The sequence below is a fragment of the Bubalus kerabau genome, chromosome 14, assembly GCF_029407905.1.
Source record: "Bubalus kerabau isolate K-KA32 ecotype Philippines breed swamp buffalo chromosome 14, PCC_UOA_SB_1v2, whole genome shotgun sequence".
NCBI lineage: Eukaryota > Metazoa > Chordata > Mammalia > Artiodactyla > Bovidae > Bubalus > Bubalus kerabau.
In genome coordinates this window covers 24,431,819-24,447,334 of record NC_073637.1, presented here as the reverse complement: position 1 = coordinate 24,447,334, position 15,516 = coordinate 24,431,819, and the positions used below count along the sequence as shown (strand labels likewise).

The 15,516-nt window shown below is 41.6% G+C and overlaps 1 protein-coding gene across 7 annotated transcripts in view; it reads right to left on the bottom strand.

Annotated features, from left to right (window-relative positions):
- The window catches only part of RP1 (RP1 axonemal microtubule associated), a 105,131-nt gene that overhangs the window by 36,272 nt on the left and 53,343 nt on the right, over positions 1-15,516 (bottom strand). For 2 of the 7 annotated variants that reach the window (XM_055546007.1, XM_055546005.1), the window contains exons 8-12: positions 13,780-13,855; positions 13,038-13,114; positions 12,909-12,940; positions 12,616-12,745; positions 726-829 (exon numbers count right to left, since the gene is read on the bottom strand). The exons of 2 other annotated variants lie outside the window; for them this stretch is intronic. In XM_055546007.1, the coding sequence (XP_055401982.1) occupies positions 726-829; positions 12,616-12,745; positions 12,909-12,940; positions 13,038-13,114; positions 13,780-13,855 (419 nt within the window). Of the gene's footprint in view, positions 1-725; positions 830-9,022; positions 9,221-12,615; positions 12,746-12,908; positions 12,941-13,037; positions 13,115-13,779; positions 13,856-15,516 lie in introns of those variants that run through there. 3 more of the 7 variants (XM_055546009.1, XM_055546008.1, XR_008702149.1) reach the window with 3 other exon arrangements.

The window sequence follows — 15,516 nt, the reverse complement described above, 5'->3', positions numbered from 1 at the left end:
ACATGAATCAGCCACAGATATACCTACGTCCCTTCCCTCTTAAACCTTCCTCCCACCTCCTTTCCCATCCCACTCCTCTAGGTTGTCACAGAGCACCAGCTTTGGGTTCCTTTCAAACCTAAACTAAGTAATCTCATACACTCACTCACAGCACACTGTGCTGTGTTTAGCTGCTCAAGTCGTGTCCAATTCTTAGCGACCCTATGGACTGTAGCCCACCAGGTGCCTCTGTCCATGAGATTTCCCAGGCAAGAATACTGGAGTGGGTAGCCATTTCCTTCTCCAGGGGATCTTCCCAATCCAGGGATCAAACCTGGGTCTCCTGCATTGCAGGTGGATTCTTTACCAACTGAGCCACCAGGGAAGCCCAACTAAGTAATACAAGGCATAATTATGTGAAACTATTGGTTTTCCCCCAATAATGTGATCACTGAAAGGGCCTTTGAGAGGTCAGATTTCCCGTTTTGAGGCTCACTGAAATTTTGAATGTTCTCAGAGACGTGTTCTACTTTTTCTTGTCTAAATTCTAACTGCTGAAATTTAAGGCCATTTACACATCAAAATCTCAAAAATCAGTGAGACAAAACAACATGAAAAAAGTGGAAGCAAAAGCCAAAGGAAAATACAAATTCACAATCTTATGAAAGTGTCTTGTGCAAGAATATATTATATATATATGGATACAATACATTTGACATACGGCGAAAACAAAGATTACCACGTACCATTCCAGTGACAGAGCCGTTGTCAAGAGCCAGAGAAAGGTGCCTCAATTCATGACTTTGGAAAATGCATACATTTCCTTTGTTGAAAATAACGTCAAAGAGACCTATAAAACATTTTAAGTATTAGCAAGTAATTCGTGCTTTTAAAGCTTTTTTCTTATTCAATTATACATTGAAACCTCCTAAAAATACATTTTATGACATCTCTCAGTTAAATGTTTTTAATTAGTCAAAAGGTAGAAGAATGCTGGTAACCTTTAATAATCTACATGTTGCTTGGCATCTGGTGGCATTTCCAAGGAAAATATCTAATGCCTTCCCAAAATAAACAGTAAACTCCTGGGACAATCCAAAATAAAGCAAAAAAGCAAAAACCAAAAAGCACTCAATGGAACTGTTGCCAGGAAGACAAATTATCCTAGAGTGAAAACCCATTTCCATTCTCAAGTCCCAGAGACTTGAGATAAAATGAACTGATGCATTCTAAAATTAAATACAAACTATTAGGGCATTGGTGACTGGTTTGTATGATTATGATAATAAAGGTTATGTCGTCATATATTTGATTGCTTTTAGCTTTCAGTATACTTTTACATGCCATTTTATCTTGAAACAAAGCTTTTCTTAAGGTCATAAATTTTTTTTCCACTTTTTATACAGCTAAACACCAACACTTAGTGCCTAGACCATAGCAGGCCCTCAAGAAACATTCTTTACATAAGATCCCTAATTATATCCTCCAAAATAAATAAAAATGCTGCATTCCACTTACATGTGAAATCTAAAAACCAAACAAACTCATAGATACTGAGAACAAATGGGTGGCTGTCGGAGGCAGGGGGTAGAGGGTAGGCAAAACAGGTGAAGGGAATTAAGAGGTACAACCCTCCAGTCTTATGATAATTAAGTTACAAGGATGTAATGTAAAGCATAAGGAATATGGTCAATAGTTCAGTTCAGTTCAGCTCAGTTCAATTGCTCAGTCATGTCCGACTCTTTGCGACCCCATGAATTGCAGCGCGCCAGGCCTCCCTGTCCATCACCAACTTCCGGAGTTCACTCAAACTCACATCCATCAAGTCAGTGATGCCATCCAGCCATCTCATCCTCTGTTGTCCCCTTCTCCTCCTGCCCCCAATCCCTCCCAGCATCAGAGTCTTTTCCAATGAGTCAACCCTTCGAATGAGGTGGTCAAAGTACTGGAGTTTCAGCTTTAGCATCATTCCTTCCAAAGAAATCCCAGGGCTGATCTCCTTCAGAATGGACTGGTTGGATCTCCTTGCAGTCCAAGGGACTCTCAAGAGTCTTCTCCAACACCACACTTCAAAAGCATCAATTCTTCGGCGCTCAGCCTTCTTCACAGTCCAACTCTCACATCCATACATGACCACTGAAAAAACCATAGCCTTGACTAGACGGACCTTTGTTGGCAAAGTAATGTCTCTGCTTTTGAATATGCTGTCTAGGTTGGTCATAACTTTCCTTCCAAGAAGTAATTACTGTGTTTTTTAATTTCATGGCTGCAGTCACCATCTGCAGTGATTTTGGAGCCCCAAAAAATAAAGTCTGACACTGTTTCCACTGTTTCCCCATCTATTTCCCATAAAGTGGTGGGACCAGATGCCATTATCTTAGTTTTCTGAATGTTGAACTTTAAGCAAACATTTTCACTCTCCTCTTTAACTCTCATCAAGAGGCTTTTTAGTTCCTCTTCACTTTCTGCCATAAGGGTGGTGTCATCTGCATATCTGAGGTTCTTGATATTTCTCCCGGCAATCTTTTGATTCCAGCTTGTGCCTCTTCCAGCCCAGCGTTTCTCATGATGTACTCTGCATATAAGTTAAATAAGCAGGGTGACAATATACAGCCTTGATGTACTCCTTTTCCTATTTGGAATCAGCCTGTTGTTCCATGTCCAGTTCTAACTGTTGCTTCCTGACCTGCATATAGGTTTCTCAAGAGGCAGGTCAGGTGGTCTGATATTCCCATCTCTTTCAGAATTTTCCACAGTTTCTTGGGATCCACACAGTCAAAGGCTTTGGCATAGTCAATAAAGCAGAAATAGACGGTTTTCTGGAACTCTCTTGCTTTTTTGATGATCCAGCAGATGTTGGCAATTTGGTCTCTGTTTCCTCTGCCTTTTCTTTCTTTTTTTTTTTTTAATTTTATTTTATTTTTAAACTTTACATAACTGTATTAGTTTTGCCAAATATCAAAATGAATCCACCACAGGTATACATGTGTTCCCCATCCTGAACCCTCCTCCCTCCTCCCTCCCCATTCCATCCCTCTGGGTCGTCCCAGTGCACCAGCCCCAAGCATCCAGTATCGTGCATCGAACCTGGACTGGCAACTCGTTTCATACATGATATTTTACATGTTTCAATGCCATTCTCCCAAATCTTCCCACCCTCTCCCTCTCTCACAGAGTCCATAAGACTGTTCTATACATCAGTGTCTCTTTTGCTGTCTTGTACACAGGGTTATTGTTACCATCTTTCTAAATTCCATATATATGCGTTAGTATACTGTATTGGTGTTTTTCTTTCTGGCTTACTTCACTCTGTACAATAGGCTCCAGTTTCATCCACCTCATTAGAACTGATTCAAATGTATTCTAAAGCCAGCTTGAACATCTGGAAGTTCGCAGTTCACATATTGCTGAAGCCTGGCTTGGAGAAATTTGAGCATTACTTTACTAGCATGTGAGATGAGTGCAATTGTGCAGTAGTTTGAGCATTCTTTGGCATTGCCTTTCTTTGGGATTGGAATGAAAACTGACCTTTTCCAGTCCTGTGGCCACTGCTGAGTTTTCCAAATTTGCTGGCATATTAAGTGCAGCACTTTCACAGCATCATCTTTCAGGATTTGAAATAGCTCAACTGAAATTCCATCACCCCAACTAGCTTTGTTGGTAGTGATGCTTTTTAAGGCCCACTTGACTTCACATTCCAGGATGTCTGGCTCTAGGTGAGTGATCACACCATCATGATTATCTGGGTCGTGAAGATCTTTTTTGTACAGTTCTCCTGTGTATTCTTGCCACCTCTTCTTAATATCTTCTGCTTCTGTTAGGTCCATACCATTTCTGTCCTTTATCGAGCCCATCTTTGCATGAAATGTTCCTTTGGTATCTCTGATTTTCTTGAAGAGATCTCTAGTCTTTCCCATTCTGTTGTTTTCCTCTATTTCCTTGCACTGATCGCTGAGGAAGGGTTTCTTATCTCTCCTTGCTATTCTTTGGAACTCTGCATTCAGATGCTTATATCTTTCCTTTTCTCCTTTGCTTTTTGCTTCTCTTCTCTTCACAGCTATTTGTAAGGCCTCCTCAGACAGCCATTTTGCTTTTTTGCATTTCTTTTCCATGGGGATGGTCTTGATCCCTGTCTCCTGTACAATGTCATGAACCTGTGTCCATAGTTCATCAGGCAGTCTGTCTATCAGATCTAGTCCCTTAAATCTATTTCTCCCTTCCACTGTATAATCATAAAAGGATTTGATTTAGGTCATACCTGATGGTCTAGTGGGTTTTCCTACTTTCTTCAATTTAAGTTTGAATTTGGCAATAAGGAGAACACTGTACTAATTTTGTGTGAGGACAGATGATCACTAAACTTATAATGGTGATCATTTCATAACATTTGCAATTGTCAAATCATTCCACAGTACACTTGAAACAACAAAACACTGTATGCCAACTATACTTCCATTAAAAAAAATAACAAAAGCAAATGTTCAAAACTTTTTGAAAAACAAAAAAGTTAGAAATCTCATTTATAGAGTTAATGAGCTCTCCACCATGAGTAAGCAGTTCATACAAGAATGGAAATGTTATTTAGTTTTAACAAAATAAATTTTTTCAAGTTACATAACTCTTAAGTTCAATGTGAAAAAACATATTGAAGCCAATAGATGCCAAAGAGAAACATTTTAATGTTTCTAGCATTCATTTTTAAATCCTCTTAATAGGGTTCTTAGTAAAATTAGAAATGATTTTCCTTTCATGTTAAAGGAAGTTTTTACAAATCACACATAACTAGAGGGGGAACTCTTTCCCCCATGCCAACACCCACACTCCCTCCCACTGCAACCAGAGAACAGGCAACAGCCCTTCAATTGGTGACAAAGGAAGCAGGTGCTCCAGCTCTGGCCCTTTCTACTCCCAGAGGAGCTGCTCACAAAAGGTGCTTCCTCTCAGGTTCTCTGTCACTGGTGAGCACAGCCCCCGTAGGGGAGACAGTGGGTGCCCCGAATCTCACTTCCTTCTAGGAGGAGTTAGTGAGCTCTGTGAGCTCCTACATAGAGCCAGTACCCCAACTTGGTTTCATCAGTATTAAAGCTGAGGTTCTGACTTCCATTTGTCTGTGTTCTGTATCTTATTTCTTAATTGATTTTGCACACAGGAGTGGAAGAAAATGGTATTATTTATCGATGCCTTTTCAAATACCCAACTCTTAAAAGACAATAAAAACATCCCATTAAAATTAATTACAGAATGAGAATGCCAATATTACCAACACTATTTACTTTCTTAAGGATGTTCTTGCCAATGGAACAGTGCTCGAAACCAAATCAATACATATAACTATTGGAAGGTAGTAGATAAATTTATCATATTTGTAAAACCTAAAAACTCTTTAATTAGAGTGGAGTAAAGTGGTATGATTCAAGATAAGTATGTATCTAGACCTGACATACCATAGGCACTTAACAAATACTGAACGAATAAAACATAAAAACTACAGATTTCTACATATTTGCATATGTTAATATGTTAGCTTTATAATGGGGAGGGGTTTATTTACAATGTTAACCACAGCCTTGGAAAAACACTAACAAGATATTATAGTGCCTATGTGAAGAGAGGAAATATATACACGGTGGAGGTTTAGTCGCTAAGTTGTGTCTGACTCTTAAGACCCCATGGACTATAGCCTGCAAGGCTCCTCTGTCCAAGGGATTTCCCAGGCAAGAATATTGGAGTGGGTAGCCATTTCCTTCTCTCGGGATATATATACATATATACACACACATGCACAGGCATACACACACAGTCTTAAATTAATAGAGGGAAAACTAAAGAAAAAACTGAATACTGTGAAAACCTCAATTCCTTCCAAGTTAATATTTAGATTTAGTGTAACTGTAGCAAAATTTCCCTCAGAATTTCTTGGGAATGATGAAATAATTTAAAGTCAATATGTAAAAAAAAAACCCATAAGCATTAACTCTCTGATCAGTGCTTTGTGCTATAGTTTGTGTGTTGGAATCTCAAGTCCCTGTCTAACATTTCAAAGTGCTTCTCACCTCAGCTCAGGTGCAAGGCTAGAAATCCCCTGCAAGATCTGGGCCAGGCCTCCTTCTGTCTCTCTGTTTCCCTGTCTCTCCCACCTCTGTCTACGCGGTGAGGCTGGAGGTGACTTGCTGCTCACGCGAGTCTCGTGGAGTCAGCGCTGGAGGTCCCCATGGTTGGTCATGGCCCATTTCTCCAACCCATAAGCCAAGGGTCCCATAGTGACCTGAATGTCACACTGGGTTTGCATCCTTCTAACACCCTCAACTGGAGAAGGCAATGGCACCCCACTCCAGAACTCTTGCCTGGAAATCCCATGGACGGAGGAGCCTGGTGAGCTGCAGTCCATGGGGTCTCGAAGAGTCGGACACGACTGAGTGACTTCACTTTCACTTTTCACTTTCATGCATTGGAGAAGGAAATGGCAACCCACTCCAGTGTTCTTGCCTGGAAAATCCCAGGGACGGGGGAGCCTGGTGGGCTTCCATCTATGGGGTCGCACAGAGTCGAACATGACTGAAGTGACTTAGCAGCAGCAGCAACACCCTCAACCACCTCCTGGAGCTGGGGAGCCCTAGCAAGACAAGGCCCTCTTGCACTGGATGCTGTTAGGGGTGGCTGGATGGCACCTGCTCACATGTTCTACCTGTGCTTGTTCTAAACTTGCCAGAAACCCAGGAGTCCAGGCCTCACATTCAGCAGACCTTAGAGGCCCACGTCAACCTCTGACCACCTCTACCCTGCTGTGCCCTCCTAGATTCTCTACCGATGATCTAGGGGCTCTGGGTCCACTCTCCTCTTGCCTTCCAAATTACAGCTGGCCTCAAAGAAGACACCAGTGAAACCCATGGGCACACAGTCCCTGAGCAGCAGTGACATCAGCTGGTCAGACTTTCATAAACTCAGTCAGGAAAGACACAGCATGCCCGCTAGAGTGACCGTTTATTAGACCTGGCACAGGAGGCATCAGGAGCTGCAGATTCCTACAGATCCCCATCCTCTGATTCCCCTGGGATTAATGCAGAGCAGGACCAGGTGAATGAGGCATGGAGGGACTCTGGTTACAGCTGAGGACCCTGAGCTTTAGAAATACCCAGCCTTATTCAGTTCAGTTCAGTCACTCAGGCATTTCTGACCCTTTGTGACCCCATGGACCATAGCATGCCAGGCTTCCCTGTACATCACCAACTCCCAGAGCCTGCTCAAGCTCATGTCCATCGAGCTGGTGATGCCATCTAACCATCCCATCCTCTGTCATCCCCTTCTCTTCCTGCCTTCAATCTTTCCCAGCATCAGGGTCTTTTCAAATGAGTCAGTTTTTCAATCAGGTGGCCAAGGTATGAGAGTTTCAGCTTCAGCATCAGTCCTTCCAATGAATATTCAGGACTGATTTCCTATAGGATGGACTGGTTTGATCTCCTTGCTGTCCAAGGAACTCTCAAGAGTCTTCTCCAACACCACAGTTCAAAAGCATCAATTCTTCTTCACCATTCAGCCTTCTTTATAGTCCAACTCTCACATCCATACAAGACTACTGGAAAAACCATAGCTTTGACTAGATGGACATTTGTTGGCAAAGTGATGTCTCTGCAATGCTGTCTAGGTTTCTCATAGCTTTTCTTCCAAGTCTTTTAATTTCATGGCTGCAGTCACCATCTGAAGTAATTTGGGAGCCCAAGAAAATAAAGTCTGATAAAGTCTGTAACTGTTTCCATTGTTTCCCCATCTATTTGCCATGAAGTGATGGGACTTGATGCCATAATCTTCATTTTTTTGAATGCTGAGTTTTAAGCCAGCTTTTTCACTCTCCTCTTTCACTCTCATCAAGAGGTTCTTTAGTTCCCCTTCACTTTCTACCATAAGGGTGGTGTCCTCTGCATATCTGAGGTTATTGATATTTCTCCCTGCCGTCTTGATTCCAGCTTGTGCTTCATCCATTCCAGCATTTCACATGACGTATTCTGCATATAAGTTAAACAAGCAGCAGGATGACAATATACAGCCTTGACGTATTCCTTTCCCAGTTTGGAACCAGTCTGTTGGTCCATGTCCAGTTTGAACTGTTGCTTCTTGACCTGCATACAGATTTCTCAGGAGGCAGGTAAGGTGGTCAGTTCAGTTCAGTTCAGTTACTCAGTCATGTCCGACTCTTTGTAGCACACCAGGCTCCCCTATCCATCACCAACTCCTGGCGCTTGCTCAAACTCACTTCCATCAAGTCTGTGATGCCATCCAACCATCTCATCCTCTTTCATCTCCTCTTCCTCCTGCCTTCAATCTTTCCCAGCGTCAGGGTCTTTTCTAGTGATAAGTCAGTTCTTCGAATCAGGTGGCCAAAGTTTTGGAGCTTCAGCTTCAGCATCAGTCCTTTCAATGAATATTCAGGACTGATTTCCTTTAGGATGGACTGGTTTGATCTCCTTGCTGTCCAAGGGACTCACAAGAGTCTTCTGCAACACCACAGTTCAAAAGCATCAATTCTTCGTCGCTCAGTTTTCTTTGGAGAAGGCAATGGCAACCCACTCCAGTACTCTTGACTGGAAAATCCCATGGATGGAGGAGCCTGGTGGGCTGCAGTCCATGGGGTCACAAAGAGTTGGATATGACTGAGCAACTTCACTTTCACTTTTCACTTTCATGCAGTGGAGAAGGAAATGGCAACCCACTCCAGTGTTCTTCCCTGGAGAATCCCAGGGACAGAGGAGCCTGGTAGGCTGCTGTCTATGGGGTTGCACAGAGTCGGACACGACTAAAGCAACTTAGCAGCAGCAGCAGCTTTCTTTATGGTGGTTTGGTATTCCCATCTCTTTAAGAATTTTCCACAGTTTGTTATGATCCACACAGTCAAAGGCTTTAGCGTCAATAAAGCAGAAGTAGATGCTTTTCTGGAACTCTCTTGCTTTTTCTATGATCCAGTGGATGTTGGCAATTTGATCTCAGGTTCCTCTGCCTTTTCTACATCCAGTTTGAACAACTGAACGTTCTCGGTTCACGTACTGTTGAAGCCTCGCTTAGAGAATTTTGAGCAATCTCATTATGGAGGAAGAAATGGCAACCCCCCCCCCAGTATTCTTTCCTGAGAAAATCCACAGACAGAGGAGCCTGGTGGGCTACAGTCCATGAGGTCACAGAGTCGGACTTGGCTACTAAGTACCTACTTAGCGACAGCAGGTACAACTATTCACATAGGTCCATAGAGACACTGCAGAGAACAATAAAGATGCATTAGAAACTTCCAGTGTGGTAATACATTGTATATTTAAAATTACATGCTTAAAATAAATAAATTTAAAAATAAATAAATAAAATTACATGCTTAATCCTTTTAGGAATATCAGTTGAATGAGTATGAATTTAGGTTATGTTTTTTTCCTTGAAAAATACACCTATATAATGAGAGAACTATGTGAATCTGTATTTTATAGTAAATCTTTTGAAATTTCAGAGGATGGGAAGTTCATGAACTGGCCCTGATATAAGGTAGCCATCGATGGTTTAGAACGAAACACTTATTTGTATTGTCATCCAGGCCTTCCTTTCGGCTCTGAGATCCCACACTAGCGACAGGAAGACTTGTTTTTGATGGTCATTGTCAGAGCAGACATAGTATTATTTTTTTTAATTCTTAAGAGCTTATGATCACAAAAATGAAGCCCCCCTGTGGTATTTCAATGATCTTCTCATGCTGTGTATCTCCTCTTGGGTCTAGTGTTGCCAAGAAATGGTTCAGCAGCTCTCAGAGAAATGAGCACTCTAACTCTGGGCATGGAAATAGCTAAATTCACAACCAGCTTGATAACTACATAGAAGGCCTGGCTCATGATAATACATTTTGTGTGTGTGGAGTAAACATCAAAGCCAACATATCTGAGACATATTCTTAAAATATTTTCTTGAAAAGATGTTCATGGGTCAGCATTGTTCATCACAACCATTTCCAGGCAAGCGAAAACTGATTCATGAATGTGAATTTACAGGACAAGGCATATAACATCAGGAAATAATGCTGCAGTAATTATCATACATAAAACACCTCCTGTTGCAAAAATGTCAGTTACGCCAAGGAAAATGACTCATACCATCCTGCACCTGCCTTTCTTAGGACTGCTCATTCTACTCTATTTATTGCAGGACTAGAGTATTTAGATGCTGGGAACTTTTAAGGGTAAAATTTCTCTGTTTTCATCATCTACCGGTTAGTTAGTTCTACACACACAGTCACATGCCTGCCGTCTGTGCAGCTGCAGGACACCAGTTCTTTACTGGGGAGCCTCTCTGCATAACTCTCTGGGTTCATCCACATCATGAGGCCTCGCTTCCAAGAAAGATTAATCCAAGAAGTGGAGGCAGAAGACGAGGACTTTAGGAGTTACAGCGTGCCCGCTCTATTAGTCAAAATACGGAGACAGTGCTGACCCAGAGAGGAATGAGGCAGACGCTCCACTTCTTGATGTGGGAGTGTTGTGTTCCCTCTATAAACCAGCTTGTAGGGGTTGGGTGTTAGAAGACAAGTATCCCTACATGTGTCATTTTCCTGCATGGACCAGTCCCTCTGAATAAAGGGATTTACCAATGTATGTGTGAGTGTGTGCTCAGTCGTGTCTGTTTCTGTGATTCTATGGACTGTAGCCTGCCAGTCTCCCTCTGCCCATGGGATTCTGCAAGCAAGAACACTGGAGTGGATTGCCATTTCCTTTTACAAAACATACAGGGAAATGTTCCAGCATAGTAACGCTTTGATATCACTATATCTCTCCCTCTCTTTCAGCATCCCAGGGGAGTAAAGAAAAAGACTTTCCTCCCCTTCCCTGGAGAATATTTGCTTACATTCTCGTCTTTTCTTTTTCTCTGTCTCTCACTCTGTTTCTCCTTCTCTGGAAGGAAAACTGGGCAACCCTGAAAAAGATTGGAGTTTCTTACCTTGGGTATTTCTCTGCTTTAACGTACCCACCCGTGTATGTAAGTAACATCAAGCCTTCACCTGATGATACTGAGGGGTGGGGACTTGAGGACCCAATGTAAGATGCTGTTCTACCTGCTGCATTTGTTCCAAGAAATAATGGTCTTGGTTTTTGACTCAGTGCTCTTGTGTTTTTTGCAAGTAAAGTTAAACTTAGATCCTTTACAGTTTCTGATTTCAAAGTGGGAGACATTTTTACATTTGGAAATACAAGCCACTCTCTTCAGTAAGGGAAAAGAGTGTCAGCACTGGCAGCAGGGGCCTTGGGGAGCATGACATGAAGGACCGGATGGCAGCCCACCAGGCTCCCCCGTCCCTGGGATTCTCCAGGCAAGAACACTGGAGTGGGTTGCCATTTCCTTCTCCAATGCATAAATATGAAAAGTGAAAGTGAAGGCGCTCGGTCGTGTCTGACTCTTCGCGACCCCATGGACTGCAGCCCACCAGGCTCCTCCGTCCATGGGATTTTCCAGGCAAGAGTACTGGAATGGGGTGCCATTGGCTTCTCCATCTAAGTAGATAAGTGATCCCAAATGGGAACCAACAGGCAAGAAAAATATCTGAGAAATAGACTAGTTTTGAAAAGAGAAGCTACTAAGATGCATTCTCAGATTCTCATACATTTTTATAGAAGGGGAAGTTGGATTATTCCCTAGGGTCTCTAATAGGAGGTGGAAGTTACCTTCTTAGGAGATGCTGGAGGTTAATATCTCCTGAGCATCCTCAAGGTTATTTGAAGGCACAGTTTCTAACAAGGTTCAGCAAAGTTACATCCACAGATGCAGAAGGTGGATTTTGCTTAAATAGCGATGGTCTAAATTTCAAGGTGACAGAGGATGAGATGGTTGGATCGCATCACTGCCTCAATGAACATAAGCAAACTCCAGGAGATAGTGAAGGACAGGAAAACTTGGTCTGCTGCAGACCATGGGGTCACAAATAGTCAGACATGACTTCCTGACTCAACAACAACAAAATTTCAAGAGGAGCTGGAGGTTTGGGTTCACAGTCCAGTCTACCATTATTGGATTACTCCTTCTTCATGAATGTTTGTGGTTGTGGCTTCGTGACATGCTGACATTAAACAACCAATCCAATTTCCCTTTGCTTAGTTCTTCCTCTGTACTATCATTCTGACACTACAAACAAGCATTATTAGAATTGTTGTATGTGTTTGTCTTCTGTATCAGATGATGAATCTCTGGAGTTCAGAAAAATGTCTCGGTTATTTTTGTGGCCCTCACATTATTTAACATGGTGCTTTGAAGTAACAGGCTCTCAGTGTTTAGCAGAACTTACTTAATTGCTTAAATGGCCATACCCTCTGAAGAACTACAAATGCTACTTTTTATAAACACTTTATGTTAATTGCCTATGTATTATTCTTCAAGTAAGAATTACCAAATATAAGTGTTTTCATGGTGTACTGTCTGCATAATTGCATCGTCTGCCAAGACTTAGAGCCTCTCGTCTATTGACCATTTGTGTTAATGTAGGTAGTAAATTATTTAAATGGTTTAATACTGGTATAAAGTCATCTGAAAAGTAAGAAGCACAACTTAAACTGGGTCTAGAAACGTGCTTTCCTCCAGCTCCCAAAACTGCCATGGCATCACACACTAGGCCCATGACTTTACCATATTTGTCTGTCTTCTCTCCAACCGCGTCCACTGTGCTGTCTGGATGCAGACGGACAAACCCTCCAGTAAGCCTGTTGTAGAACTGAAGAGTATTTCCTTTCCTAAATTTCCAGCTTTCTGCAGCCCACTAAGTAGAAAAATGAAACAAACAACACCAGTATGAGAAGACAGACAGAAGAAGTTACTAGGAAACACCCCTTACTAAACATTATATACTGACTTAACACATCAAATAGCTATTTGAACACTGTTTTGTACCAAATAATTTAGGGCCAAAAGTAAAATCTTACTGTTTCTTTTCTAATAACTTCCAGCTTTTGCCCTGAGGATGCAAAGGAGGGAAAGGACCATTAATTTCAGCAGAGTCCAGCTTTCTTTCCTCAATCATTATAAAACAGAGCTTTCCGAGAAACACTCACTTGCAGAGAGGATACTGTTATTCCTGGCATACAGTTCTCTGACGATTTTACCATCATCTTCACCTTGATCCAGCCATCTATGCAAAGAAAAGTGAATCAAGTATATCTTGAATTTATATTTACACTAACCACTAGTAATTATCTAGCCAGGTCAGAAATAACAGCTAGTGGGCACGCTAAGTTGCTTCAGTCGTATCCAACTCTTTGCAACCCCGTGGACTGTAGCCCGCCAGGTTCCTCTGTCCATGGGATTTCCCAGGCAAGAATATTAGAGTGGGTTGCCATTTCCTTCTCCAGGGGATCTTCCCTACCAGGAATTGAACTCAGGTATCTTACATCTCCTGCACTGGTAAGCAGATTTTTTTCCACTGTGTCATCTGGGAAGCCCTCATTCTCCTTATTGATGTATAAAGAGAAATCATATTTTTAAATCTGAACAAAGACCTAAATCTGTATCATCAGGAATGATGATAAACACAATGGATATCTTTACAAGTAGAATTAATTAATTAATCAAGAGCAATTCCAGAGTTGTTCTATTTTCAACCATTTGGAAAGTCACACTGAAGTAGATGTCATAACATACAAATCTTTGTGACTAAAATTAATGTTCAAAAAAGTTAGCCAACAAAGCTTCAATGACCAGGAGTGATTGAATAAACTCTCCATTTACCCAAAATATATGAGCCTGGCACTGACTAATATGAAATCAGTTTGTTCAAGGTAAAGCATGCCTACCAACCTGTGGCAGAAAAAGGTGTATTCACGGTTCGTTGTGGGATCCTTGATCACAACATCATCAAGAAACCAACCATTTCCTAAACACAAATTAAAGAAAGAAAACTGCGGTGTGTATAGGTTACAGACTGGGTACTACTTGAGGTTTTGAGAAAGAAGCTCTAGCTTTTGAGAAGTAAAGCCCTCGTGCACCTGTAAGGTTTAATACTTCAGATAACACAACATACTTGGGACATGGACTCTGAGGCATTTAAAAATATTTCTTCTACATGCATAGCCTACTTCAAGGCTCACCAGGCTCCTCTGTCCATGGAATTCTCCAGGCAAGAAAGAATACTGGAGTGGGTTGTCAGTCCCTTCTCCAGGGAATATTCCCAACCCAGGGACCAAACCTGCATCTCCTGCACTCACAGGCAGATTCTTAACCACCTGAGCCACCAGGGAAGCTCTTTTGTTTTAATGTTTATTTAATTACAGCATGTGGGATGTAGCTCCCTGACCAGGGATCAAACCTGGGCCCCTTGCACTGGGAGCACAAAGTCGTAGCCACTGGACCACCAGGGAAGTCACAAAGATTTGTATGTTATGACATCTACTTCAGTGTGACTTTCCAAATGGTTGAAAATAGAACAACTCTGGAATTGCTCTTGATTTCATAAACTGCATTTATAACCCTGAACCTAACATCTTTCAAAGAATATATATCTGATGAGTTAACAATACTGTCAATTTCTAAAATGCATACACATTAAAAGCTACTAAAGTCCAAATTTAAACTTTAATGTATATATTAAATACATATTCATTCAGAAACTCTGTCCAAGCACACCGCATGAGCTAGTTTAATGAAGATAATGGCCTCTTCTTAAATGTGTAGTTTTATACTAACTTGCAAACTCAAGTTGGTTAAAATACAATTTAATTTTATTTATAGATAAAATGGACTATTTTAACTAGCCATCATGGTTGTATTTATACAAAGGGCCAGCTCAACATGTATCCTCCTTTAATTAAAACTGCTTGACTTACCGGGGTAATACTCATCAGCTGTAGACTCTAACACAGCACATGGTCACAGACTGGTCTTTGTTTAGTCTTGGACTTTGTCCCTCACCACGTTCCCATGCCTGAGCCAAGCCACACTCCTCATCGTTCCCTGTACGACCCTGTCTTTCATGTTTTCTCTCCTGAGCTGATCTCGATCACCCCCAGTAGATACGTCCAGGCACTGCACCCCCACCTCTTTCCAGTTCTCCACCGTCTTCTCACTTGTGATGCTCCACTGGGTTGTGGAGTAACCAACAGTCCTTCTGTAAAGAAACCACTGCAGCAGTTTTTCTCCATCATAGTCTGAGATCTTATCTTATATAAAAATAAATCTTGCCACAGATTGTTTTTGCCCAAAAAAATGGAGAGACCTGGGCGCAATTTGGTTAAACAAAATTCTTAACTCGTATTAACAGCCAAGGCACCACAAACACAGGCAGCTGGGGCCTAAAGCAAATATGTACATGCATGCACACACAGCCTTTACCTCTCTCTCCAAAACACAGAACAAATCAAAACAAGAACACAGTGCCAGCTGAGATCGTTGGTAAATAAATCGTTAAGGAACAAATAGGTTCACTTAATCCTCAGGACAGATAGTACCTGTAAATAAAACTGTCCTGGCTAGAGTTTCCTATTACTTCTCAATATGGCTTTCAGACCAGGCCAGTTTAATAATTCAGAGGGACATGTA